Source organism: Oncorhynchus tshawytscha, linkage group LG28 (genome assembly GCF_018296145.1).
Source record: "Oncorhynchus tshawytscha isolate Ot180627B linkage group LG28, Otsh_v2.0, whole genome shotgun sequence".
Taxonomy (NCBI): Eukaryota; Metazoa; Chordata; class Actinopteri; order Salmoniformes; family Salmonidae; genus Oncorhynchus; species Oncorhynchus tshawytscha.
In genome coordinates, this window is record NC_056456.1 from 15,333,787 (window position 1) to 15,359,789 (window position 26,003).

The following is a 26,003-nucleotide window of genomic DNA, read 5'->3' on the forward strand; positions in this document are numbered from 1 at the left end:
TTTTGGTGCCAACAAAAATGGCATAAGAAAGTAATCAAGCCTGCTAGCTTTAATGAGCCTTGATTGAGCCTCCACCATGAATACTTATGTAAAGGTAATATTTCCTTTTTATATATATATATATATATAAATTAGCAGACATTTCTAAAAACCTGTTGTTGATTTGTCATTATGGGGTATTGTGTGTAGAAAATGTGGAAAAAGTCAAGGTGTCTGAATAATTTCCAAATCCACTGTACATTAGGATCAAATAGCCACAGTAACATACTTGGCCACTGGTAAAACTATAACTTAAAGCGGATACAGCCTCAGTGCCCACAGTAGACAAGCGCTGGAAGTTGCACAGAACTTTCACAATTTTCAAGTTTTCGCTCAACAGACCTGAAATTCTCCCAGTGACAACATTGCCCATTAGGTTTGCCGCCTTCTCTAAAAGTTGGCGTCTTATAGTAGAGAAATTAACATTAAATTCTCTGGCAACAGCTCTGGTGAACATTCCTGCAGTCAGCATGCCAATTGCACACTCCCTCAAAACTTGAGACATCTGTGGCATTATGTTGTGTGAAAAAAAAATCACATTTTAGAGTGGCTTTATATTATCCCCAGCACAAGGTGGACCTGTGTAAGTATCATGCTGTTTAATCACCTTCTTGATATGCCACACCTGTCAGGTGGATGGATTATCTTGGCAAACAAGAAATGGTCACTAACAGGGATGTAAAAAATTAGTGTACAAAATTTGAGAGAAATAAGCTTTCTGGGATATTTAATTTCAGCTCATGAAACATGGGACCAACTACATGTTACGTTTATATTTTTGTTCAGTATAATTGAAAAGCCCGGAATGTCCTCTCAAAGGTAGAACAGGACTTCATACAGTGGCTTTTATGCCCTCAGAGATAAAGACCGATAACTAATGTCCACTAGAGAGGACAGCAATGTATTGCTGGGTCTCAGGGGGATATGTCTTAGATGTTTTACCCTGGTTCAAAGTTTCCCCTTGGGGCAATCATTAGGCTGTTGCAGCGCAAAACACACGTCTGTCTGCCTACAGCACGTGACATGTGTTTACATCCTCTCAGCTGTGTTCCTTCGGAGTGAAGAACCTGCTGGTAGGCTAGTCACCACTTCACATACTACAGCTCGTTAAACTAACCGACCTTGTTTTTTTTTTCCTTTGAAGTGCATCCACCCCCGGGACTGAGTTGATTCATTTGACTCGGCGCTGTGAGTATTTTCCAATCTAAAGTGCAATGTCAACGTTTTGTATGTTGTTAGAAAGTGGCTACTCGAAAATGGGAGCTGACCAGCTCTAGCTCGTTAGCTACCACTGCTTTGTCTGAGTTGGTGACGCACAGACTTTGTTTGGGCCCGCATAATTAGCAATGTGCTAAACCTAATTTCAAGAGACTGTTGACATCTTTTTACAACAATGCCTAGCTGTCACCTCGACTTAACCAACCCTTCCACCATGAATCGCAATGCATTTTTTCCCCCTATTATTTCGTCAAGATTTAGCTAGCTATTTTAGTTAACTAAGTTAGTTGATCATGGCCATCATTCGACTGAAAAGCAGCCATCGAGCAAGCTAGCTAGCGTTGGCAACGTTCACGATGTGACATGCTATTTGGTCCACATTTTCTAACGTTAACCTGCAATGCTGGTAGATATTAGCTATGGCCCTAACGTTGTGTGAAATGTGTTTTGTCACACTTTGCTTACATAACAAGTACTAACCTGAAATGTTAGTTAGGGTAACTAAAATGTGTTGTCTGTCTTTCATGCATGATTAAAATAACGCATCACAACAACACGTACAGTAGGTTTAACCTAACGTTGGGTAACGCGTCGTTAGCAGATGCAACTTAGATAGTCGGCGGGCTACATTATGAAGCTAAATTCAATGTTATCAATGTGATAGTTATTAACCATAAAAAATGATATCCTGCCCATTTCCTGTTATTGTTTTTCGCCCCCACCACACACAGTGCAGATATAGCTAACATGGTACACTCGTAAGATGATTGGCTAGAAAACGTTCACCCTGTGTCTGTACTAGAAAGCGGCTGATTGGTTTCAAATAGTTATGTCAGTCATGGATGCGAACTAGCCAATGAATACATTCTATCATCAGACTACAGTAGCTAGGTTGTACAGTAGCTGCATACAGAGGCTAAATTGTAATGTATCTGACAAAAACTCGCGGAGTTTTTTCCCCCTCTAGATGTAGCTAGGCATATTCGTTTTAGCAAAATCCATAGCTAGTTTGGAGAGCTAAGTGAACAAACTAACATTAGGGTAGTGGACAGCCTACTGTCAAGTGTTCATTGACAAATTACTCTGTAGTACCAGGGGAAATAAAAGTATATTTAAATGTCTACTGTCCCTGAATGACCCCTGACTTATCTGTGAATCATAATTTATTTACTATTTTCCCCCATCCGCACTTTCAGTAACACTGTACAACCTAGTGGCCTAGCCTACATCTTGGCCCCGTCCAGATAGAGCATGGCATTGTGTATAGATAGTTTCACTGAGCATGTTATTGGGTTGTCCCAGGATCGGTTACATGTTTCATCACCCTGCTCAGCCGGTTGTCCCTGTCTCGTTCTTAGATAGGCAAATGACATGTCACTGCATGCTCTCTCCAGGGGTGGTTCTCGATTTGAAGACATTTGGGGCTTAACCCAAAGCCAGTAGGGGGGTCTGGGGGCATTCTTCCCCAGAAAAAAAATGAATTTCAACAGCTAAATGCATGAATTTAGGGCACTTGGAGATGAACATTGAGAGATTAGATCTTCCCTCCTCCCAAAGCAGACACTGCCAATACTCAATTACAGTAGCAACTGTGAGACTCTGGAACACTCTCTACTTTGGAACACATACAGTGCATTCGGAAAGTATTCATACCCCTTTACTTTTTCCACATTTTGTTACGTTACAGCCTTATTCTAAAATGTATCATTTTTTAAATATTTTTTTAAAATCTCTCATTGATCTATACACTACACAATACCCCATAATGACAAAGCGAAAATAGGTTTTTAGAACAGTGCATGTCAGAGCAAAAACCAAGCCATGATGTTGAAGGATTGTCCATAGAGCTCCGAGACAGGATTGCGTTCAGGCACAGATCTGGGGAAGGGTACCAAAAAAATTCTGCAGCATTGAAGGTCCCCAAGAAGACAGTGGCCTCCATCATTCTTAAATGGAAGAAGTTTGGAACCACCAAGACTCTTCCTAGAGCTGGCCACACGGCCAAACTAAGCAATCGGGGGAATAGGGCCTTGGTCAGAGGGAGGTGACCAAGAACCCGATAACAGAGCTCCAAAGTTCCTCTGTGGAGATGGGAAAACCTTCCAGAAGGACAACCATCTCTGCAGAACTCCACCAATCTGGCCTTTGTGGTAGCGTGGCCAGGCTGAAGCCACTCCTCGGTAAAAGTTACATGACAGCCTGCTTGAAGTTTGCCAAAAGGACTGGGAGACTACTCAGGATCAAGGGAAAGATTAACAGAGCAAAGTGCAGAGAGATCCTTGATGAAAACCTGCTCCAGAGTGCTCAGGACCTCAGACTGGGGTGAAGGATGACCTTCCAACAGGACAACGACCCTAAGCACACAGCCAAGACAACGTAGGAGTGGCTTCGTCTAAGCCTCTGAATGTCCTTGAGTGTCCCAGCCAGAGCCAGGATTTGAACCCATCGAACATCTCTGGGGAGACCTGAAAATAGCTGTGCAGCGACACTCCCCATTCAACCTGACAGAGCTTGAGAGGATCTGCAGAGAAGAATGGTAGAAACTCCCCAAATACAGGTGTGCCAAGCTTGTAGCATCATACCCAAGAATACTTGAGGCTGTTATCGCTGCCAAAGGTGCCATAAATTTGCTAACATTTCTAATCGGGTTAAAGTTCTTATGGGGTGTTGTGTATAGATTGATGAGGGGGAAAAAACGATTTAATACATCTTATAATAAGGCATTAACGTAACAAAATGTGGAAAAATTCAAGGGGTCTGAATACTTTCCGAATGTGCTGTACATCAACAGTGTATTGCCCAAAACCCTTCAACTTCAAACAGACTCTGACCTGTCCAATGAGTCTCTCTCTGTGAAGTAATTAGAATTCATAGAGCAGCTTTAGGTAATACACCCTCCTCTGCCTTTCTCCATCGCATTCTCTGTGTCTGTTGCTGTCTCTTGTCAGCCCTCCTCTGTTGTCTGCCCTCCGCTGTCTCTTATAATGTCTGTTTTTATAGTTCACTCCGTTTTCTACTTGAGTCATCTCTCTCTCTCTCTCTCTCCCCCCTGCGGCTGCATGCAGCTAACCACACCAAGCCCGGCCCCCTGTCACTCAAGGAGAGAGCAGTTGCTCAACCATGGAGTTACGAGTACTTTCTTGCCTTTAACCCTGCATGGTCAGATGGCTGCAATAATTTTGGTGACCTGTATTATTTCACAATAGAGGTCGACCGATTAATCGTAATGGCCTATTAATTAGGGCCGATTTCAAGTTTTCATAACAATCGGAAATCTGTATTTTTGGGCGCCGATTTAAAATAATAAATAAATAAATAAATAATTGTTTACTGCCTGTTACGCAAATGCAGTTAGCCAATGTAAGTTGCTAGCTAGCATTAAACATATCTTATAAAAAACAATCAATCATAATCACTAGTTAACTACACATGGTTGATGATATTACTAGATATTATCTAGCGTGTCCTGTGTTGCATATAATCTGACTGAGCATACAAGCATACAAGTATCCGACTGAGCGGTGGTAGGCAGAAGCAGGCGCGTAAACATTCATTCAAACAGCACTTTCGTGCGTTTTGCCAGCAGCTCTTCGTTGTGTGTCAAGCATTGCACTGTTTATGACTTCAAACCTATCAACTCCCGAGATGAGGCTCGTGTAACCGAAGTGAAATGGCAGGCTAGTTAGCACGCGCTAATAAGGTTTCAAACTTCACTTGATCTGAGTTTGAGGTGGTTGTTTCCCTTGCTCTGCATGGGTAACGCTGCTTTGATGTGGTGGCTGTTGTCGTTGTGTTGCTGGTTCGAGCCCAGGGAGGAGCGAGGAGAGGGACGGAAGCTACTGGCAATACTAAAGTGCCTATAAGAATATCCAATAGTCAAAGGTTAATGAAATACAAATGGTATAGAGGGAAATAGTCCTATAATAACTACAACCTAAAACTTCTCACCTGGGAATATTGAAGACTCATGTTAAAAGGAACCACCAGCTTTCATATGTTCTCATGTTCTGAGTAAGGAACTGAAACGTTAGCTTTCTTACATAGCACATATTGCACTTTTACGTTCTTCTCCAACACTTTGTTTTTGCATTATTTAAACCAAATTGAACATGTTTCATTATCTACTTGAGGATAAATTGATTTATTGATGTATTATATTAAGTTTATTTGTATAGCTTTTAATCTTTTTAAATGAATTTATCTTAACACTTTGTTCTAGCTAGCTATTTGTGTAGGTAGCTATCAAGTAAACGCAATGATAATAGCAGTATTGTTGTAATTGTCATTATTACAAATATATAAAATAAAAAAATTATACATCGGCCGATTAATCGGTATCGGCTTTTTTGGTCCGCCAATAATCGGTATTGGTATCGGCGTCGAAAAATCATAATCGGTCGACCTCTATTTCACAAGCGTTCTATACACTATTTGTTAGTTTGCAGACTGTAAGATATACAATCTGCTAGTTTATTTTCTTAGCAACCATGCTATTTTGTTTGTTTTTTCGCGTTGTTCGTAACTTGTTTTGTACATAATGTTTCTGCTACCGTCTCTTATGACCGAAAAGAGCTTCTGGACATCAGAACTGAGATTACTCATCTCAGGTTAGACAAAGAGTTTTTCTTCAATGAGTCGGACGGGAGGGATATACTACAGACACCCGACTGGGGCCAGATCCTCGCTGGAAACTGAGGAAAAAGATCAGGGTGCCTTGGCAGGATCAGGCGACGAGTGGCTAATCTGCCTTTGCCTTCTGTCCTGCTAGCTAACGTTCAATCGCTGAAAGATAAATGGGATGAACTGAAAGCACTTATATCCTACCAATGGGACAATAAATACTGTAATGGCTTGTGTTTCACCGAGTCGTGGCTGAATGACAACATTAAGAACATACAGCTGGCTGGTTATACACTCTATCGGCAGGATAGAACAGCAGCCTCTGGTAAGACACAGGGCAGGGGCCTATGCATATATGTAAACAACAGCTGGTGCACAATCTCTATAAGGAAGTCTCAAGATTTTGCTCGCCTGAGGTAGAGTATCTCATGATAAACTGGAGACCACACTATCTACCTAGAGAGTTTTCATCTGTATTTTTTTTGTAGCGGTCCACATACCACCTCAGACCGATGCTGAAACTAAAACCGCACTCAATGAGGGATTGCTAGCACAGACTGGAATATGTTCTGGGATTCTTCCAATGGCATTGAGGAGTACACCAAATCAGTCACTGGCTTCATCAATAAGTGCATCGAGGACGTCATCCCCACAGTGACTGTACGTACATACCCCAACCAGAAGCCATGGATTACAGGCAACATTCACACTGAGCTAGAGGTTAGAGCTGCCGCTTTCAAGGAGCGGGACTCTAACCCAGAAGCTTATGAGAAACCCCGCTATGCCCCCCGAAGAACCATCAAACAGGAAAAGCGTCAACACAGGACTAAGATCGAATCATACTACACCGGATCCGACGCTCGTCGGATGTGGCATGGCTTGCAAACTATTACTGACTACAAAAGGAAGCACAGCCGAGAGCTGCCCAGTGACACAAGCCTACCAGACGAGCAAATTAACTTCTATGCTCGCTTCGAGGCAAGTAACACTGAAACATGCATGAGTGTATCAGCTGTTCCGGACGACTGTGTGATCACGCTCTCCGCAGCCGATGTAAGACCTTTAAAGAGGTCAACATACACAAGGCTGCAGGGCCAGACAGATTACTAGGATGTGTACTGCGAGCATGAACTGACCAACTGGCAAGTGTCTTCACTGACATTTTCAACCTCTCCCTGTCTGAGTCTGTAATAGCAACATTTATCAAGCAGACCCATAGTTCCTGTGCCCAAGAACACTAAGGTAACCTGCCTAAATGACTATCGGCCCGTAGCACTCACATCTGAGGCCATGAAGTGCTTTGAAAGGCTGGTCATGGCTCACATCAACACCATTATTCCAGAAACCCTAGACCCACTCCAATTTCCATATCGCACCAACAGATCCACAGATGATGCAATCTCTATTGCACTCCACACTGCCCTTTCACATCTGTACAAAAGGAACACCTACGTGAGAATGCTGTTTATTGATTACAGCTCAGTGTTCAACACCATAGTGCCCTCGAAGCTCATCGCTAAGGACCTTGACACTGAACACCTCCCTCTGCAACTGGATCCTGGTATTCCTGACAGGCCTCCCCCAGGTGGTAAGGGGAGGTAACAACACATCCGCCACGCTGATCCTAAACACGGGGGCCCCTCAGGGGTGCGTGCTCAGTCCCCTCCTGTTCACTCATGACTGCACGACCAGGCATGACTCCAACACCATCATTAAGTTTGCTGATGACACAACAGTGGTAGTAGGCCTGATCACCGACAACGATGAGACCGCCTATAGGGAGGAGGTCAGATACCTGACTGTGTGGTGCAAGGACAACAACATCCACCTCAACATGATCAAGACAAAGGAGATGATTGTGGACTACAGGAAAAAGAGAACCAAGCACTCGCCCATTCTCTTCGACGGGTCTGTAGTGGAGCAGGTTGAGAGCTTCAAGTTCCTTGGCCTCCACATCACCAACAAACTAACATGGTCCAACACACCAAGACAACCGTGAAGAGGGCACGACAAAATCTACTCCCCCTCAGGAGACTGAAAATATTTGGCATGGGTCCTCAGATCCTCAAAGTTCTACAGCTGAACCATCGAGAGCATCCTGACGGGTTGCGTCACTGCCTGGTATGGCAACTGCTCAGCCTCCGACCGCAAGGCACTACAGAATCTAGTGAGTACAGCCCAGTATATCACTTGGGCCAAGCTTCCTGCCATCAAGGACCTCTATACCAGGCGGTGTCAGAGGAAGTCCCTAAAAATTGTCAAAGACTCCAAACACCCTAGTCATAGATTGTTCTCTCTGCTGCCGAACGGAAAGTGATACCCGAGTGCCAAGTCACTTTAATAACTACCTACATGTACATATTACCTCAACACCTGTGCCCCCGCACATTGACTCTCTACCGGTACCACCTGTATATAGCCCCGCTATTGTTATTTACTGCTGCTCTTTAATTATTTGTTATTCTTAACTTTTTTTGTTTTGTTGGTATTTTTTAACTGCTTTTTAACTAGATACGCATGTTTGAGCAATGTTATCTTATCAGAGAGGAATAGGCGAAGTATGAACATGTTGGCTAGCTAGCTACATGAAGTTAAAAAAAAAAAAGTAATAGTAGTGTAGCATCTAATTAGTGTCACCTGGAAACACTGAACAACACTTTGGTTCATACCCTGTTAATAATTACTCCCTGGTTAATTCCTTTGTTGTCATGTCAAAACAACAATCTATTGAAGGTGCTGCCCGCTATATTCCAACTCTACAATTAGAATAATCAATATTTCCATGATTCCAACTAGAGGTTGACCGATTAATTGGAATGGCCGAATAATTAGGGCCGATTTCAAGTTTACATAACAAACAGAAATCGGTGTTTTTGGGCGCCGATTTTGCCAATTTAAAAAAAAACATACACTGCTCAAAAAACTAAAGGGAACACTTAAACAACACAATGTAACTCCAAGTCAATCACACTTCTGTGAAATCAAACTGTCCACTTAGGAAGCAACACTGACAATAAATTTCACATGCTGTTGTGCAAATGGTATAGACAACAGGTGGAAATTATAGGCAATTAGCAAGATGCCCCCAATAAAGGAGTGGTTCTGCAGGTGGTGACCACAAACCACTTCTCAGTTAATATGCTTCCTGGCTGATGCTTTGGTCACTTTTGAATGCTGGCGGTGCTTTCACTCTAGTGGTAGCATGAGATGGAGTCTACAACCCACACAAGTGGCTCAGGTAGTGCAGCTCATCCAGGATGGGACATCAATGCGAGCTGTGGCAAGAAGGTTTGCGGTGTCAGTCAGCGTAGTGTCCAGAGCATGGAGGCGCTACCAGGAGACAGGCCAGTACATCAGGAGACGTGGAGGAGGGCAACAACCCAGCAGCAGGACCGCTACCTCCGCCTTTGTGCAGGGAGGAGCACTGCCAGAGCCCTGCAAAATGACCTCCAGCAGGCCACAAATGTGCATGTGTCTGCTCAAACGGTCAGAAACAGACTCCATGAGGGTGGTATGAGGGCCCGACGTCCACAGGTGGGGGTTGTGCTCACAGCCCAACACCGTGCAGGACGCTTGGCATTTGCCAGAGAACACCAAGATTGGCAAATTCGTCACTGGCGCCCTGTGCTCTTCACAGATGAAAGCAGGTTCACACTGAGCACATGTGACAGTCATGAGACGCCGTGGAGAACGTTCTGCTGCCTGCAACATCCTCCAGCATGACCGGTTTGGCGGTGGGTCAGTCATGGTGTGGGGTGGCATTTCTTTGGGGGGCCGCACAGCCCTCCATGTGCTCGCCAGAGGTAGCCTGACTGCCATTAGGTACCGAGATGAGATCCTCAGACACCTTGTGAGACCATATGCTGGTGCGGTTGGCCCTGGGTTCCTCCTAATGCAAGACAATGCTAGACCTCATGTGGCTGGAGTGTGTCGGCAGTTCCTGCAAGAGGAAGGCATTGATGCTATGGACTGGCCCGCCCGTTCCCCAGACCTGAATCCAATTGAGCACATCTGGGACATCATGTCTCGCTGCACCACAGACTGTCCAGGAGTTGGCGGATGCTTTAGTCCAGGTCTGGGAAGAGAGATCCCTCAGGAGACCTTCCGCCACCTCTTCAGGAGCATGCCCAGGCGTTGTAGGGAGGTCATACAGGCACGTGGAGGCCACACACACTACTGAGCTTCATTTTGACTTAAGGACATTATATCAAAGTTGGATCAGCCTGTAGTGTGGTTTTCCACTTTAATTTTGGGTGTGACTCCAAATCCAGACCTCCATGGGTTGATAAATTGGATTTTTATTGATAATTTTTGTGTGATTTTGTTGTCAACACATTCAACGATGTAAAGAAAAAAGTATTTAATAAGAATATTTCATTAATTCAGATCTAGGATGTGTTATTTTAGTGTTCCCTTTATTTTTTTGAGCAGTGTATATATTTTTTTATACCTTTTTTTTTAACTAGGCAAGTCAGTTAAGAACACATTCTTATTTTCAATGATGGCCTAGGAACGGTGGGTTAACTGCCTTGTTCAGGGGCAGAATGACAGATTTTCACCTTGTCTGCTCGGGGGACCCAATCTTGCAACCTTACAGTTAACTAGTCCAACGCTCTAACCACCTGCCTCTCATTGCACTCCACGAGGAGCCTGCCTGTTACTCGAATGCAGTAGAAGCCACGGTAAGTTGCTAGCTAGCATTAAACTTATCTTATAAAAAACAATCAATCATAATCACGTTATAACTACACATGGTTGATGATATTACTGGTTTATTTAGCGTGTCCTGCGTATAATCGATGTAACGCTGTGGGATGATTTAAGAAAAGCGCATTTGCGAAAAAAGCACAATCGTTGGATGACTGTACCTAACCATAAACACCAATGCCTTTCTTAAAATCAATACACAGAAGTATATATTTTTAAACCTGCTTATTTAGCTAAAAGAAATCCACTTTAGCAGGCAATATTAACCAGGTGAAATTGTGTCGTTTCTCTTGCGTTCGTTGCACGCAGAGTCAGGGTATATGCAACAGTTTGGGCAGCCTGGCTCATTGTGAACTAATTTGCCAGAATTTTACGTAATTATGACATAACATTGAAGGTTGTGCAATGTAACAAGAATATTTAGACTTAGGGATGCCACCCATTAGATAAAATACCGAAAGGTTCCGTATTTCACTGAAATAATAAATGTTTTGTTTTCGAAATGATAGTTTCCGGATTCGACCATATTAATGACCAAAGGCTCGTATTTCTGTGTGTTATGTTATAATTAAGTCTATGCTTTGATAGAGCAGTCTGACTAAGCGATGGTAGGCAGCAGCAGGCTCGTAAGCATTCATTCACACAGCACTTTCGTGCGTTATGCCAGCAGCTCTTCGCAAGCACAGCGCTGTTTATGACTTCAGCCTATCAGCCTAATGGCTGGTGTAACTGATGTGAAATGGCTAGCTAGTTAGCGGAGTGCGCGCTAATAGCGTTTCAAACGTCACTCGCTCTGAGACTTGGAGTAGTTGTTCCCCTTGCTCTGCATGGGCAACGCTGCTTCGAGTGTGGCTGTTGTTGATGTGTTCCTGGTTCGAGCCCAGTTAGGGGCGAGGAGAGGGATGGAAGCTATACTGTTACACTGGCAATACTATAGTGCCTATAAGAACATCCAATAGTCAAAGGTATATGAAGTACAAATGGTATGGAGAGAAATAGTCCTATAAATACTATATTAACTACAACCTAACACCTCTTTCCTTGGAATATTGTCTCATGTCTCAAGTCTCATGTTAAAAGGAGCCACCAACTTTCATATGTTCTCATGTTCTGAGCAAGGAACTCAATCGTTAGCTTTTTTTACATGGCACATATTGCACTTTTACTTCTCCGACACTTTGTTTTTGCATTTTTTTAAACCAAATTAAACATGTTTCATTATTATGAGGCTAAATGGATTTTTATTGATGTATTATATTAAGTTAAAATAAGTGTTCATTCAGTATTGTTGTAATTGTCATTATTACAAATAAATAAAATAAAAAAATCGGTTGATTAATCGGTATCGGCTTTTTTTGGTCCTCCAATAATCAGTATCGGCGTTGAAAAATCAGTCGGTCGACCTCTAATTTCAACAGTTCACTAATTAACTAAGGCTATATTCCTTTGGACCGCTGCGTGGCACAGTGTTACAATTAATAAAAGTGCATAAATTGATGAATGCAGATTTTATTTTATGTATGTGTGTGTGTGTGTGTGTATATATATATATATATATTTTTTTTTTTTTGGGGGGGATTTAACAGTATAAATGGAGAAAGCCCAATTGAAATCGCATATCCTTTGTGTTGCTACCCTAGTGTCATGAACTACTCATAAGACATATTTTAGAACTTTTATTATCCCAAAACACAAAATAAAATATCAAATATTGTGATATATTTTGTTCATATATCGCCCAGCCCTACTGTGTGCTCAAACGGTAAAAATTCAAGTGTCGGTGCCTCCCGGGTGGCGCAGTGGTCTAGGGCACTGCATCGCAGTGCTAGCTGTGCCACCAGAGACTGGGTTCACGCCCAGGCTCTGTTGCAGCCCGCCGCGACCGGGAGGTCCGTCGGGCGACGCACAATTGGGCTAGCGTCGTCCGGGTTAGGGAGGGTTTGGCCGGTAGGAATATCCTTGTCTCATTGCGCTCTAGTGACTCCTGTGGCGGGCCGGGCGCAGTGCACTCTAAGCAGGTCACCAGGTGCACGGTGTTTCCTCCGACACATTGGTGCGGCTGGCTTCAGGGTTGTATGCACGCTGTGTTAAGAAGCAGTGCGGTTGGGTTGTCGTTCGGAGGACGCATGGCTTTCGACCTTCGCCTCTCCCGAGCCCGTACGGGAGTTGTAGCAGTGAAACAAGATGGTAACTTCTAACAATTGGATACCACGAAAAGGGGGTTAAACTTTTTTTTTTTTAAATGCAAGTGTCTGCACAACACAACTCCAAACATGACTGACTAAGCTATTCTTCAAGAATCAATAGGTACATATCATTAATTTATAAGTCCAAAAATGGATGTAAAAGTGCCCCTCTAAGGGACTATGCATTTTCAATGTTTTGTTCACCTACAATCTAACCACAAAGCTGTTCAAAGTTTATTTGTCATAAATACATGGAGTATATAGTACAGTGAAATGTTTACTTGCAGATTAACCTCTCGACAATGCAAAACAATAGAACATGTAAGTAGCTAAGTGAATAAAGAGAAATAAACACTCAAGTAGTGACAGCCTATATAAAAAAATATCAGACATGAGCCAAGCATGTTTACATGTAGAATGGAATAGGTTATGATTCATTTAATTTGGTTAGTTCTACCACCTCAACATAGCTAATTTTAAACTGGGTTAAATATTGTGTGTGTGTGTGTGTGTGTGTGTGGTAAAGTTCAGCTTCAGTCCACAGGGGGGCACAGTGGCACTGTCGGAACATACTTTTGGTCATGTAGTGCATGTGGACACCTGCTCATAGAACATCTCATTCCAAAATCATGGGCATTAATATGGAGTTGGTCCCCCTTTGCTGCCTGCACTCTTCTGGGAAGGCTTTCCGCTAGATGTTGGAATGTTGCTTGGGGGACTTGCTTCCATTCAGCCACAAGAGCATTAGTGAGGTCGGGCACTGATGATGGATGATTAGGTCCGTTTGGTGTTCCAATTCGTCCCAAAGGTATTCGATGGGGTTGAGGTCAGGGCTCTGCAGGCCTGTCAAGTTCTTTCACACCAATCTCACCAAACCATTTCTGTATGGACTTTGCTTTGCTCACAGGGGCATTGTCATGCTGAAACAGGAAAGGGCCTTCTCCAAGCTCTTGTCACAAAGTTGGAAGCATAAAATCGTCTAGAATGTAATTGTATGCTGTAGCGTTAAGATTTCCCTTCACTGGAACTAAGGGGCCTAGCCCGAACCATGAAAAACAGCCCCAGAGCATTATTCCTTCTCCACCAATCTTTACAGTTGGCACTATATAATGGGGCAGGTAGTGTTCTCCTGGCATCCGCCAAACCCAGATTCGTCTGTCGGACTACCAGCAGGTGAAGCGTGATTCATCACTCCAGAGAACGCGTTTCCACTGCTCCAGAATACAATGGCTTTACAACTCTCCAGCTGGTGCTTGGTATTGCACATGGTGATCTAACATGCTGAACACACCACCTGTGTTGTGTGTGTGTGTTGCAATTTTTTTTTACACATACATGTTATTCAATCATTGCACCCACACTGCTCGCCCATGTCAACAAGCGTCTGAGTAGCCAGGCGCTAAAATAGATCTTGTTTCTGCTAAGCCTGCTTCTCCCTTCTCCTCATTGGTTTTTAGGAGCATATACCCACGTGGGTGATTTGAAAGATGGTCCACACTCCAGTTGTGGTAATGCACCTTTTAAAGTTGTTGCCAACTGCCATATTAAGTCCAAAGAAGAATAAACCTGAAGGATGAGAGATTACTAGAAAACAAACATTTACCCTTCTATCTGTGGTTTAATTGTCAGAGTAGAGGACCTTGTGCATTTCAGGTGAAATAACAACCCAATGTTTATATCTCCAGGACAAATGATCTAGCAACAGAAAGCTAACTAGCTAAATTGCCATAAATGTTTAATGCTTTTTGACCTGTCCCCTAAACAAGGCAGTTAACCCACTGTTCCTAGGCCGTCATTGTAAATAAGAATTTGTTCTTAACTGACTGACTTAAATAAAGGTTAAATAAAACAAATATAAATATGGCTGGTTCAGAGTTCGTTTTGATATTTCAACCTGCGTGTCCTGATCGCGTCTGATGTGGGTGAACAAAATCCACATGCTCGCCCGGTCTAGTCAGCATGTTACGCTTGTGTGCGACTGCTCGGCCATGGAAACCCATTTCATGAAGCTCCAGATGAACAGTTCTTGTGCTGACGTTGCTTCCAGAGGCAGTTTGGAACTCTGTATTGAGTGTTGGAACCGAGGACAGACGATTTTTACGCGCTACGCACTTCAGCACTCGGTGGTCCCATTCTGTGAGCTTGTGTGGTCTACCACTTCGTGGCTGAGCCATTGTTGCTCCTAGATGTTTCCACTTCACAATAACAGCGCTAGTTAGCTGGCTAGTTAATGTAGCCAAAGATTATAGGGTCCCCTAGGAAACACTGAACATCACTTTGGTTCCTATCCTGTCACAATAACTCGTCATTGAATAACACTATTCAAAGTGCCCACTATTATTTACATTCTAAGTATAGAATCGGAATAAACATTCTATTTCCATGATTTCAAAAGTTCACCCAAGTGTTTTGATCTAAATCGCAAAAAATAAAGCCTAGTATTTTTGCCCATATCTTGGCAGTGTGGAAATTATCTGAAATGAGTGCAGGAAATGCAGAAATTGATGGAAATACAGGAAATATTTTTAGGTTGAAGTTGAATTGAACAGTATTAAGCAATCAGAATGGAGAAAGACCCATTGAAATAGTTTAGAATATATGTTGCCACCCTAGAGTCATGCACTACTTTAAAAGCAAATGTAGAACTTTTATTAATCAAAACGTAAGACCAAATTTGAAAAATACCATTCTATGATATTTTGACCATATCGCCCAGCCCTACTCTAGCAGGGAGGAAATTTGACAAACTGACTTGTTGGAAAGGTGGCATCCTATGACGGTGCCCCTTTGAAAGCCACTGAGCTCTTCAGTAAGGCCATTCTACTGCCAATGTTTGTCTATGGAGATTTGCATGGCAGTGTGCTTTATTTTATACACCTGTCAGCAACCGGTGTGGCTGAAATAGCCAAATCCACTCATTTGAAGTGATGTCTATATACTTAGAGATATCTCTATCATATGTATGATATATCTATATATTTAAAGGTTCAAGGCTGAATCAAAAACATGTAGGGCTGAAGCCCAGGCCTAATGACGCCACTGGCTCTCTTGACTTCACTATAAGCCCAGTAGGTCAACTCAGGCACACATTCTGTTTAACCATGTCAAATGATCACGATTTGTCGGTAAATCTGGGTCACGTTATGTAGGCAAATGTTAGAGTTTTGCCGATTTTAGAAATGTATTTTAATAGAGCTGACTATTAACTTCTTCTACCTGTTATAGTCCACAACTGAATGTTTACATAGTTCCGCAGCCAGTCCACAAGGTGGCGCAGCACCACTCTTACTCTTTGTGGTGCACCCTGCATGGCTATGCATTTCAGGGAGGGTTTAAAGAGCAAGGACAAAAAGCTGCTTCTGTAACACCGTATGGAACGATCACACGTCGGTGAGAATGAAGCAATTATTTATTTTTCCAGTGTGTGAACGAATAGCCAATGGAAAATGACCTCTCCACAAGGCCTAGCCTGCTAGCTGCTACTTCTACAATGTCACCTCCGAATGTAATCTTTATTAGCTGACTCTGGATATGTCAGGTGGAGATGCTGAGAAAGCAAGTAGAGAATTCAAGACGTTTCTTCTTCCTCTGCTGCATCTCTCATAAATGGGCATTATAACTTCAATTATTAGTTGCTGCCTGTCCTGCAGTGATTTTCATGCTTCATCATAAGACTATACTTACGTTTTATGGTATTATGAATGAATATCTCATTGTGGTTAACATGCATGAACTCATGAGGATTTTGGATACATTTTGCCTCTACCGTTTAATGTGCTTACGAGGTAGTTCACTAGATATCAGGGACTGAGCACCAAAGGGACATAACTGACGATATGTGAATTGTAGTAGAGTTCAAAAAACGTATATAAGTGTCACTCCACAATAATTGACAATACAAAATACAGTTAACACACACATTGTGGACCACTCAAATAGGGTTTTGAAACGCACACAAAAATCTGTCAAACATGGTACAGTATTTCCTTTGGCATCATCTGTAAAACTCACCTCAATGCACATGTATGCATAAACAAAGTACAGTATGCATAAACAAAGTACAGTATGTATAAACAAAGTACAGTATGTATAAACAAAGTACAGTATGCATAAACAAAGTACAGTAGATGAAAAGATATTTAGGCACTTTAAAAAGAAAGGGTATTGTTACCTGATGAAATGCCGCACTTTGTTTTAATCTAGACTGTTAAAATGATTGTTTTGTCTGGGCAGCTGATGAAAAATACATTCCCTAATGTCATTGTATAACCCACAGTAAAGCAAGGCATGGGCTTTCCAATACATTTTATTTATCATTTTATTTAACATGGCAAGTCAGTTAAGAACAAATTCTTATTTACAATGATGGCCTACCAAAAGGCGAAAAGGCCTCCTGTGGGGACAGGGGTTGGGTTAAAAATACATTTTTAATAAAAAAATATACGACAAAACACACTTCACGACAAGAGAGACAACACTACATAAAGAGAGACCTAAGACGACAACACATGGTAGCAGCACAAAACAGGGTACAAACATTATTGGGCACAGACAACCGCACAAGAAGTTAGAGACAACAATACATCATGCAAAGCAGCCACAACTGTCAGTAAGAGTGTTCCATGATTGAGTCTTTGAATGAAGAGATTGAGATTAAACTGTCCAGTTTGAGTGTTTTGTTGAAGCTCGTTCCAGTCGTTAGCAGCAGCGAACTGAAAAGACAAGCGACCCAGGGATGTGTGTGCTTTGGGGACTTTTAACATAATGTGACTGGCAGAATGGGTGTTGTATGTGGAGGATGAGGGCTGCAGTAAATATCTCAGATAAGGGGGAGTGAGGCCTAAGAGGATTTTATAAATAAGCATCAACCAGTGGGTCTTGCGACAGGTATACAGAGATGACCAGTTTATAGAGGAGTACAGAATGCATTGATGTGTCGTATAAGGAGCATTGGTGGCAAATCTGATGGCCGAATGGTAAAGAACATCTAGCCGCTCAAGAGCACCCTTACCTGCCGATCTATTAATTACGTCTCCGTAATCTAGCATGGGTAGGATAGTCATCTGAATCAGGGTTAGTTTGGCACCTGGGGTGAAAGAGGAGCGATTACGATAGAGGAAACCAAGTCTAGATTTAACTTTAGCCTGCGGCTTTGATATGTGCTGTGAGGACAGTGTACTGTCTAGCCATACTCCCACGTAGTTGTATGAGGTGACTACCTCAAGCTCTAAACCCCCAGAGGTAGTAATCACACCTGTGGGGAGAGGGGCATTCTTCTTACCAAACCACATGACCTTTGTTTTGGAGGTGTTCAGAACAAGGTTAAGGGTAGAGAACATCTTGTTGCACACCCTAAGAAAGCTTTATTGTAGAGTGTTTAACACAAAATCTGGGGAGGGGCCAGCTGAGTATAAGACTGTATCATCTGCATATAAATGGATGAGAGAGCTTCCTACTGCCTGTTCTATGTTGTTACTGTAAATTGAGAAGAGCGTGGGGTGTAAGTTTGAGCCTTGGTGTACACCCTTGGTGACAGGCAGTGGCTGAGACCGCAGATGTTCTGTCTTTATACACTGCACTCTTTGAGAGAGGTAGTTAGCAAACCAGGTCAAAGACCCCTCAGAAACACCAATACTCCTTAGCCGGCCCACAAGAATGGAATGTTCTACCGTAGCAAAAGCTTGGGCCAAGTCAATAAAAATAGCAGCACAACATTGCTTAGAATCAAGGGTGATGGTGACATCATTGAGGACCTTTAAGGTTGCAGTGACACATCCATAACCTGAGTGTAGACCAGATTGCATACCAGAGAGAAAGCCAGTCAGTTTATTATTGACATGTTTTTCCAACACTTTTGATAAAAAGGGCAAAATAGAAATAGGCCTTTTAATAGTTAGGATCAGCTTGTTCTCCCCCCTTTTAAATTTCGGATGAACCGTGGCTGCCTTCCAAACAATGGGAACCTCCCCGGAGATACAGGCTTGGCGATTATAGGGGCAGCAACCTTAAAGAAGACAGTGAGAAACTTAGTAGCAGGGCAGTGGAAAAAGAGGTCAGTGTAATTGAGAGTCAGAATCCCGAGTGTGGGAACCGCCTGTCCCACGGTTGGGTAAACAAGATAGTTCATAGTCAACAAAGCATGCAGGAGTTATGAGGCAAAATGCACAAGGAAAAAAAATATAACGACTTGGGGCTAGCCATTGTAAGTTCAGAGTCACTCGCCCCAACAGTGTCTGTGTGCTTGGCAGAGAGGGGGGAGTGTGGTGGGGGTACCTGTACCAGACAGGGGGAGACAACCAGGGCAGACAGTGGACAGATCACCAGGTGGAATCCAAGCAGCAGTGCAGCAGGCAACGGGAGTAGGTGTCACTCCCACTTGGGAGAAGCTTTTATTACAGTAGATGATCTCTGAACAGCAGGAGGGGGGCTTCAAGGCCTCCGGATTTGGGTTCGACATTTGAAGTTGTATTTGGTCTGTCTCAGTTCCAGGTTGGATGGTGTATTAATCATTCCAAGTCATTTTTTCCAAAATGAGGTTGTAGTTTTGCAGTTTAGACCTGGAGTGAAGGTTATGCTGTGGAGGGTAGCATCCTGTATATGTCCCTGCCGAAGAATCCAAGTTGATCTATCTTTTTGTAAAAAAAACATGTTGAATAATGTGAGCTCACATGCAGCTATGTCTCTCTCTCTCCCTCCACTTCTACAGTTAAAATGGATGCATTGTTACAAAAGGTACAGACACATTTATCTAGAGGAATGTTTGTGTATCGACCAGTCTCAATAGCGAAAGGGACCACTCCACATCAACATTTAGCAAGAGAGCTTTGATATTGCTTGAATAAATCTCTATGCACATATGGTTCTGTCCCAAAAGTGCATTTAAAAAGGATTGTTTCTTCCGGGTATTGACCAGTTGAATAGGATGCCTATGCATTTCTCTGCGTAGTCTCCATCTGTAACTACATGGATCATTCCTTCTGGGTCTCTCCACAGACTGACATCCCCTGCTATACTTCTAATCTTCCACCTCTCAACATTGTCTCCCTCTCTCTCAATTCTCTAGAGTTAGCCTGTCTTCAAATGACAATGGTGTGAAGTGGCCCCAAGGGAAGAAGAAGAACACAATCCCTCAGGTGTCCTCTTCATCTTTCCATGCCACATTAAGACAACAACCCAGCGCTCCACTTGTGGAAAGAAGAGTTTTGCACCCGCTTTTTGTTCTACTGTTTCTTTCTCGCCATGGGGGGTGCGGTGAGTGCCGGGGAGGACAACGATGATCTGATTGACAACCTGAAGGAGGCACAGTACATCCGTTCGGGCTACGTGGAGCAGGCCTTCAGGGCCATCGACCGCGGGGACTACTACCTGGTTGGCTACAGGTACCACAGTACCCATAATGCTCTGCACAGCATATTCAGTTTTGTCTTGGGGGAGAATCCTAACTTGCATTGATGTACATTGAAGAATGAGTGGAAGTTACGATTTGCCTCTTAGTAAAGATGTTCCTGAAGCTAACACTTTATCAATACTGCAGGGACAATGCCTACAAGGACCTGGCTTGGAAGCATGGCAACATTCACCTGTCTGCCCCCTGTATCTACTCTGAGGTGATGGAGGCGCTGAAGCTGCAGCAGGGACTGTCCTTCCTCAACCTGGGCAGTGGGACTGGGTACCTCAGCACCATGGTGGGACTCATCATAGGTAATGACGCTGCTGTCTCCCCCCCCCAAATTTAACCTATGCTTTCAGGGAAATCTTGATTTGATTATTATATAGTGATGATATACATTGATGCTCTAGCACTAATGAGTTAACCTATGCTTAAATAACACACATGAACAGCATATGAAGTCAAACACAGACTCTCATCTTCTTTCATAAATGATATGTAATTACTGATAATGAAATTTAAAAATTATTATTATTATTTTTTTTAAATGTGTAGGTCCATTTGGAGTGAACCATGGAGTTGAGCTCCACAGGGATGTGGTGGATTACGCCAAGGAGAAACTGGATAACTTCATCAAGAATAATGACAGCTTTGATAAGTGAGTTGGATGCTTAATCAAAGTGTTACAAATGTTATGTAGCGTGTAATGGTGCATGCAGTCAAACTCTAGTTAAATAACTAGCTGCAGTTCAGTTAGTATTTATGTGCCTGCCAATTCCCAGACATGGAAATTGCCGCCTTAAGATTGTGTCTTGCAAATGGAATGCATTTGAAAGTGTTCAAATCTGTTTGTTTATTTTTACATTTCTTCTCAGACTGATAGAAAAATGAGTTGGCTTACTTGTATTACTTTTTTATTTTGTTTTTGTCAGGTTTGAGTTCTGTGAACCCATCTTCATAGTGGGCAACTGTCTGGAGATCTCGTCAGACAGTCGCCAATACGACCGTATCTACTGTGGTGCGGGGGTGCAGAAGGATCATGAAAATTACATGAAGATCCTGCTCAAAGTGGGGGGTATTCTAGTGATGCCTATAGAAGATCAGGTAAGCGGTAGAGAACGCCTCTGAATATTGCAGATGATGATGATGATGATGATGATGCCGCCCCCATCGGGAATCACTTCATCTGCATCCGAAATGGCAACTTATTCACTGTAGTGTACTATTTTTGACCAGAGCCCTGTTCAAAAGAAGTGCACTATTTGCACTAGTGTGCCGTTTCGGACGCAGATGAAGTGAAATTGGTAAATAGCAACAACACTTGAAAAAGAATGACGTTGTGTGGCACTCAAGCAGGGAAGGGAACCCAAAACATTTTTAAGGGCTTGCAGAAGCCCACACAGTCTTCCATCCTGTGAATTGAAAAGGCAAGCTGCTTATGTTGTTTTTCTGAAAACGGCTGAAACTCCTACGTTGCCAGGTTGGTTTGGTGGCTCAATAAGGATATACAAGGTTTTGATGAGGAGAAATTGAGGCCAAAGGGCTGTGGCAGCTTAAGAAGCTTAGGTCCACCACAGTTCCTCTGGATCAACGCCTCTACATCACAGCCAAAACCAGCTTTTTGTCAATTAGACATTTGATTTGAAAGCACCAATGTCCCTTTCTGGTGTGGAACTAAAAATGCATATAATACATGTGATGTTGTCCCTCTGTCATGGTTATCAACTGTGTTGTTATCATGGCTGGTATAAGTTCCCCATTAGCTTGTGGAATGGTGGTGTTATTGTGGTTGGTATAACTTCTCTGTTGTCTCAATGGACTGATGCTGTTGTTATCGTGGTCGCTATACAGTAACTGTCACTCTTTTGTCTCTTGTTGCAGCTGACCCAGATCACCAGGACTGGTCAGTGTTCCTGGGAGAGTAAGAATATCCTGGCTGTGTCGTTCGCTCCTCTGGTCCAGCAGAACAGAGCTGAGGGAAGCAAGCCTGATGCAGTAGAACTGCGTGAGTCCTCTACCCTATCCCCCGTTCTCTACTCTAACCCCCGGGTCTTATTCACTAGGCACCAAAAGGAAAAGAACTGAAACGGGGACAGAGTACCTGAATTCGTCCCCCCAAAAAAAAAAATTACTTGTTTTCATTTTCCCTTTGCCACATTTTGCTACGGTGTGCATTAGTGAATATGAACCTGTTATTTTCTGTTCTGTTCCCTGTGAAAAGCCACATTAGAACAATTCCCCCTTTGTTTATTTTTCTGTCTATCTTTTGAAGTGTAAAGTAATTTATTTAAAGTTAAAAGATGGATGTTTCAAAAAAGAAATTAATTAATAATAATAATATCTTTGCTTTGACTCTAGAGGCCTCACTGCCCTGCAGGTTGGATACATAATACTACAAATTTCAAGCACTAATGGATTTTTCCATTACTTATTTTTCTGTAAATGAAGATGAAGTTTGTGCATTGATGTGTATTATTGATGTTTATATTTGGTTTTTTTTGTGTTTATTGTTGTGAATGCAGGGCTCTTTTGAGAACCTGACTTTGGTCTCACCATGATTCCCTGTCGAAATAAAGGTTAAATAAGTATTGTCCCCAAATGACCGGACAATATCTGGAGCTCTTGTGTGCTGAATCGTAATAGAGAATTATATTTTGGTTAATGGGATTTGACCTGCCATCTTTTCCCCTCGTCTCCTCAGCCCCGGTGACGGTCAGGAGTCTTCAGGACCTGTCTCGCATCTACATCCGCCGCACCCTCCGAGATCTGACCAATGAGGAGAGCCCTGATAAAGGCCTGGTGCAGAGGGCGCCCCAGAAACGCAAGCGCAGGCGTTGCCGGCGGCGACGTATTAACACTTACGTCTTTGTGGGCAACCAGCTGATCCCCCAAGCCGTGGAGAGCGAGGAGGACGAACGGATCGAGGAGGAGCAGCACAAGGAGGTGCAGGAGAAGGAGGAGGAGAGAGACATTGGCAGCATTGAGATACTGAAGGCAGTAAATGTACTGCGAGATAAAATCATGACTTTACCTCTGCCTGAATCGCTGAAGGCCTATCTGTTACACTACCGAGACAAATGACTGATGGCTCAACCTGCTGGCATCCATTCTAATGGATGCAATGCCTGCTGAGATGCTTTTCCTCACTTTCCTGTGTTCTTTTTTTCAGTGCAGAATGATGTAGCATTATTTTTAATTTCTCTTAAAGGTGAACCTGGAATGGAGACCGAGAGACTTCCTGCTTGTCTTGGATACTATGATCTGTTTTTTTTAATGTTGTCTATTGTTTTGGATTTTTGGATTTGTATATCAAAGCTTTATTTAAAAGCCTACTGAACGTTTTTCAAAGATTATATTTTGAGGATGTAGATTTTATCACATGTTAATATTCCAGCAAATTGTCACTAAATGAAATTGTATCAAATAAAAAATGCTAACTATATTTGTTAAGAATATGATAATGAAAAGATCCATAATTTTACTGCAACTTTTTCTAGAAGCTTTAAAGAACTTATTACGGAATAAAGATGTACAATTGCTGAATGGAAGAACCAGAGACAAATGCATGTACACCTCATATTATTTGAATCAAAGACTATTATGGAACATTTTATGAAACATTTTTCTCATGAATCTTTGAAGGGGCAATTCTTTCATTGTTCTTTCCTCACACTGTTATGTTTGAGTAGAGTGATTTTTTTATTTTTTTAATGCTGCGTGACGATGAGAGATCAGTGGGACTCGGACTAGATTGCTTTGTGATTTCACCTAGAGGGCATTCGTAAATCTATCAGAAGTGTTACTTCTAGAATTGGTTATATCCTCATATTTTATCTCACTTTGCTCTTAAGTAACATACATTAGGCTTTTATATGACTAGCCATTTTCATTTGGTGATACATTTTTATGGCCTTGAGTGATTTGTCCGGCAGACTTCTTTTCCCATCTTTTTTTGCTGACTTGCAGAAGGGTTTATAATCATCATGCCAGTGGTTAGGCTACTGGGGAATCTAATTAATGAACATTTCTCTAATGGTGAATGAAAATGGCCTTCTCATAAATGTCTTGATCCGAGAATCTATTTTTCCCCCCGGCACAGCATCTCTAGTTCTTTATCATGACCTTTAACACTTACAGTACTTCAGAACAAACAAGAACCCGCTTTGAACTCACAGGGGTATATGAGTCATATAATAATATTGTGCAGTGATAAGTGGTATGGCTTCTCTTAAAGGTCATGTTTGTCATCTTTGGCCCACAAGACATCCACTCATGATCATTTGGAGGTGATGTCCAACATGATCAAAGATGTACTATTACTTTCTATATTAAAAGAGGTGGTGTGTTTTTAAACCACAAAGAATGACCCGAGGCGGGTCATGGCACAAAAACTCACAATACGTTGTATTGTACTGTATTTTCTATTTGCAGTAGCGCAAAATCGCAAAGATGGGAGATTTTTGTCATCCTTTCTCTGTACTGTTGGTGTATTCAACATAGCAAGCACCTTTATTCTGTTGTCCTAAATCATGAAAAGAGAGTTGTCATCCTTGGGTTGATGTATGTGTTTTTACTGTAGGACTGGAGCAAATGACAAGACACATGGTATTTGAGTCAGGTAGCTGTACGTGCATCAATTACCATTTTATTGTGAGGCTCCCAGTTTAAGAGATGGCTTTTAAAATGCCAAAACACCCCATCATATCCGCTCCTTCTCAAGTGATTCTTGTTTTATGGCAAAGTAAAAAGGGGACATTCTGACCACAGTGGCGTGCATCTAAGAATGATGGGGTGCTTCTACAGTGCATTCCAGAAATGCTTGAAAAAGAATAGCATGCTCAATACCCATTGGTAGATGTCACGTTTGCATTCATATTTGACAGTTGTGTCACATTACTTGGAAATTCCTGATTGATCTGGCTTTGAAAGCATTTTTTATATTTCAATAGCTGAAATGATAGTTGTTGATTTATTATTGAGGTGAAATGCTGTCTGAACATGACAACAGTACAGTAGCTGGTTATGATACGTTGGGTTATAAAATCATTTGGATTAGGTTTGCTTTGTTTGTTGTTGTAGCGCCTTCTTGCTGTCACAAGGCACTGCGGAGTCTTCTTGTATGTAGATCCAAACTCCACTTGTGTTAGTTCTATGGCTAAACAGGCATGTGCGCAAAGCTTTCCATCTGGTTCTGGTGTAGTGTATACTATTTGGGTTTAACATGGGGTTAGTTGATTTCTATATATTGGTTATTGTATTTTGTGAAGATCCTGTAGACCTTTTTCCATCATGACCTGAGCAGTGTTCGTATTGCCAGGAAAACGTTTTGAATTGTAAGCAATAATACATAAATGACTAACTACAAAAAAAGAAGCAGCAGAACCGTATGGCTCTGATTGGCAAAAACAACACTTTTTTATAGTCATCATTTTGAAAAATCAAATTTCTGAAAAATGCAGAGATGCTAAATTATGTACACATGAAACTGTTGAAATCATTGTTTACAATTGGTAAAACGGAAAAGTTATGGTGGACATAGTTCAGGAGTCATATTACCCCCATGTACCAGAGGTGATGCGTTATCATATGTACAGTAATACTTGATAGGATTGTTTGGTTCCCCAAATGGTCCCCACAGTAAAGACCCAATTCCAAGCCTATGTTTTGGTCTTGCCCTCAATTTATTTGTAGTAAGGCAGAACTATTGTTCTGTTTTTTTCTCTCCTTATCAGGCTCTTGTTGATATCTCAAAGTGTGATTGATGGCAGTTCATTGTTGAAATGGTGTCAGTTGTTCCCTCTGTACATGTTTCAGCATACACAAAATAAAGGTCACAGACTTCA

General features: G+C 42.2%; 1 protein-coding gene across 1 annotated transcript; it reads left to right on the forward strand.

Annotated features, from left to right (window-relative positions):
• The first annotated feature begins 1,046 nt into the window (after nt 1-1,046).
• On the forward strand, nt 1,047-26,003 carry LOC112226807 (protein-L-isoaspartate O-methyltransferase domain-containing protein 1). Its single transcript, XM_024391377.2, has 7 exons — nt 1,047-1,227; nt 19,834-20,149; nt 20,305-20,471; nt 20,716-20,818; nt 21,093-21,264; nt 22,042-22,165; nt 22,862-26,003. The coding sequence occupies exons 2-7, from the start codon at nt 20,010-20,012 to the stop codon at nt 23,239-23,241; spliced, it is 1,086 nt and encodes a 361-aa protein (XP_024247145.1). The 5' UTR covers nt 1,047-1,227; nt 19,834-20,009; the 3' UTR covers nt 23,242-26,003.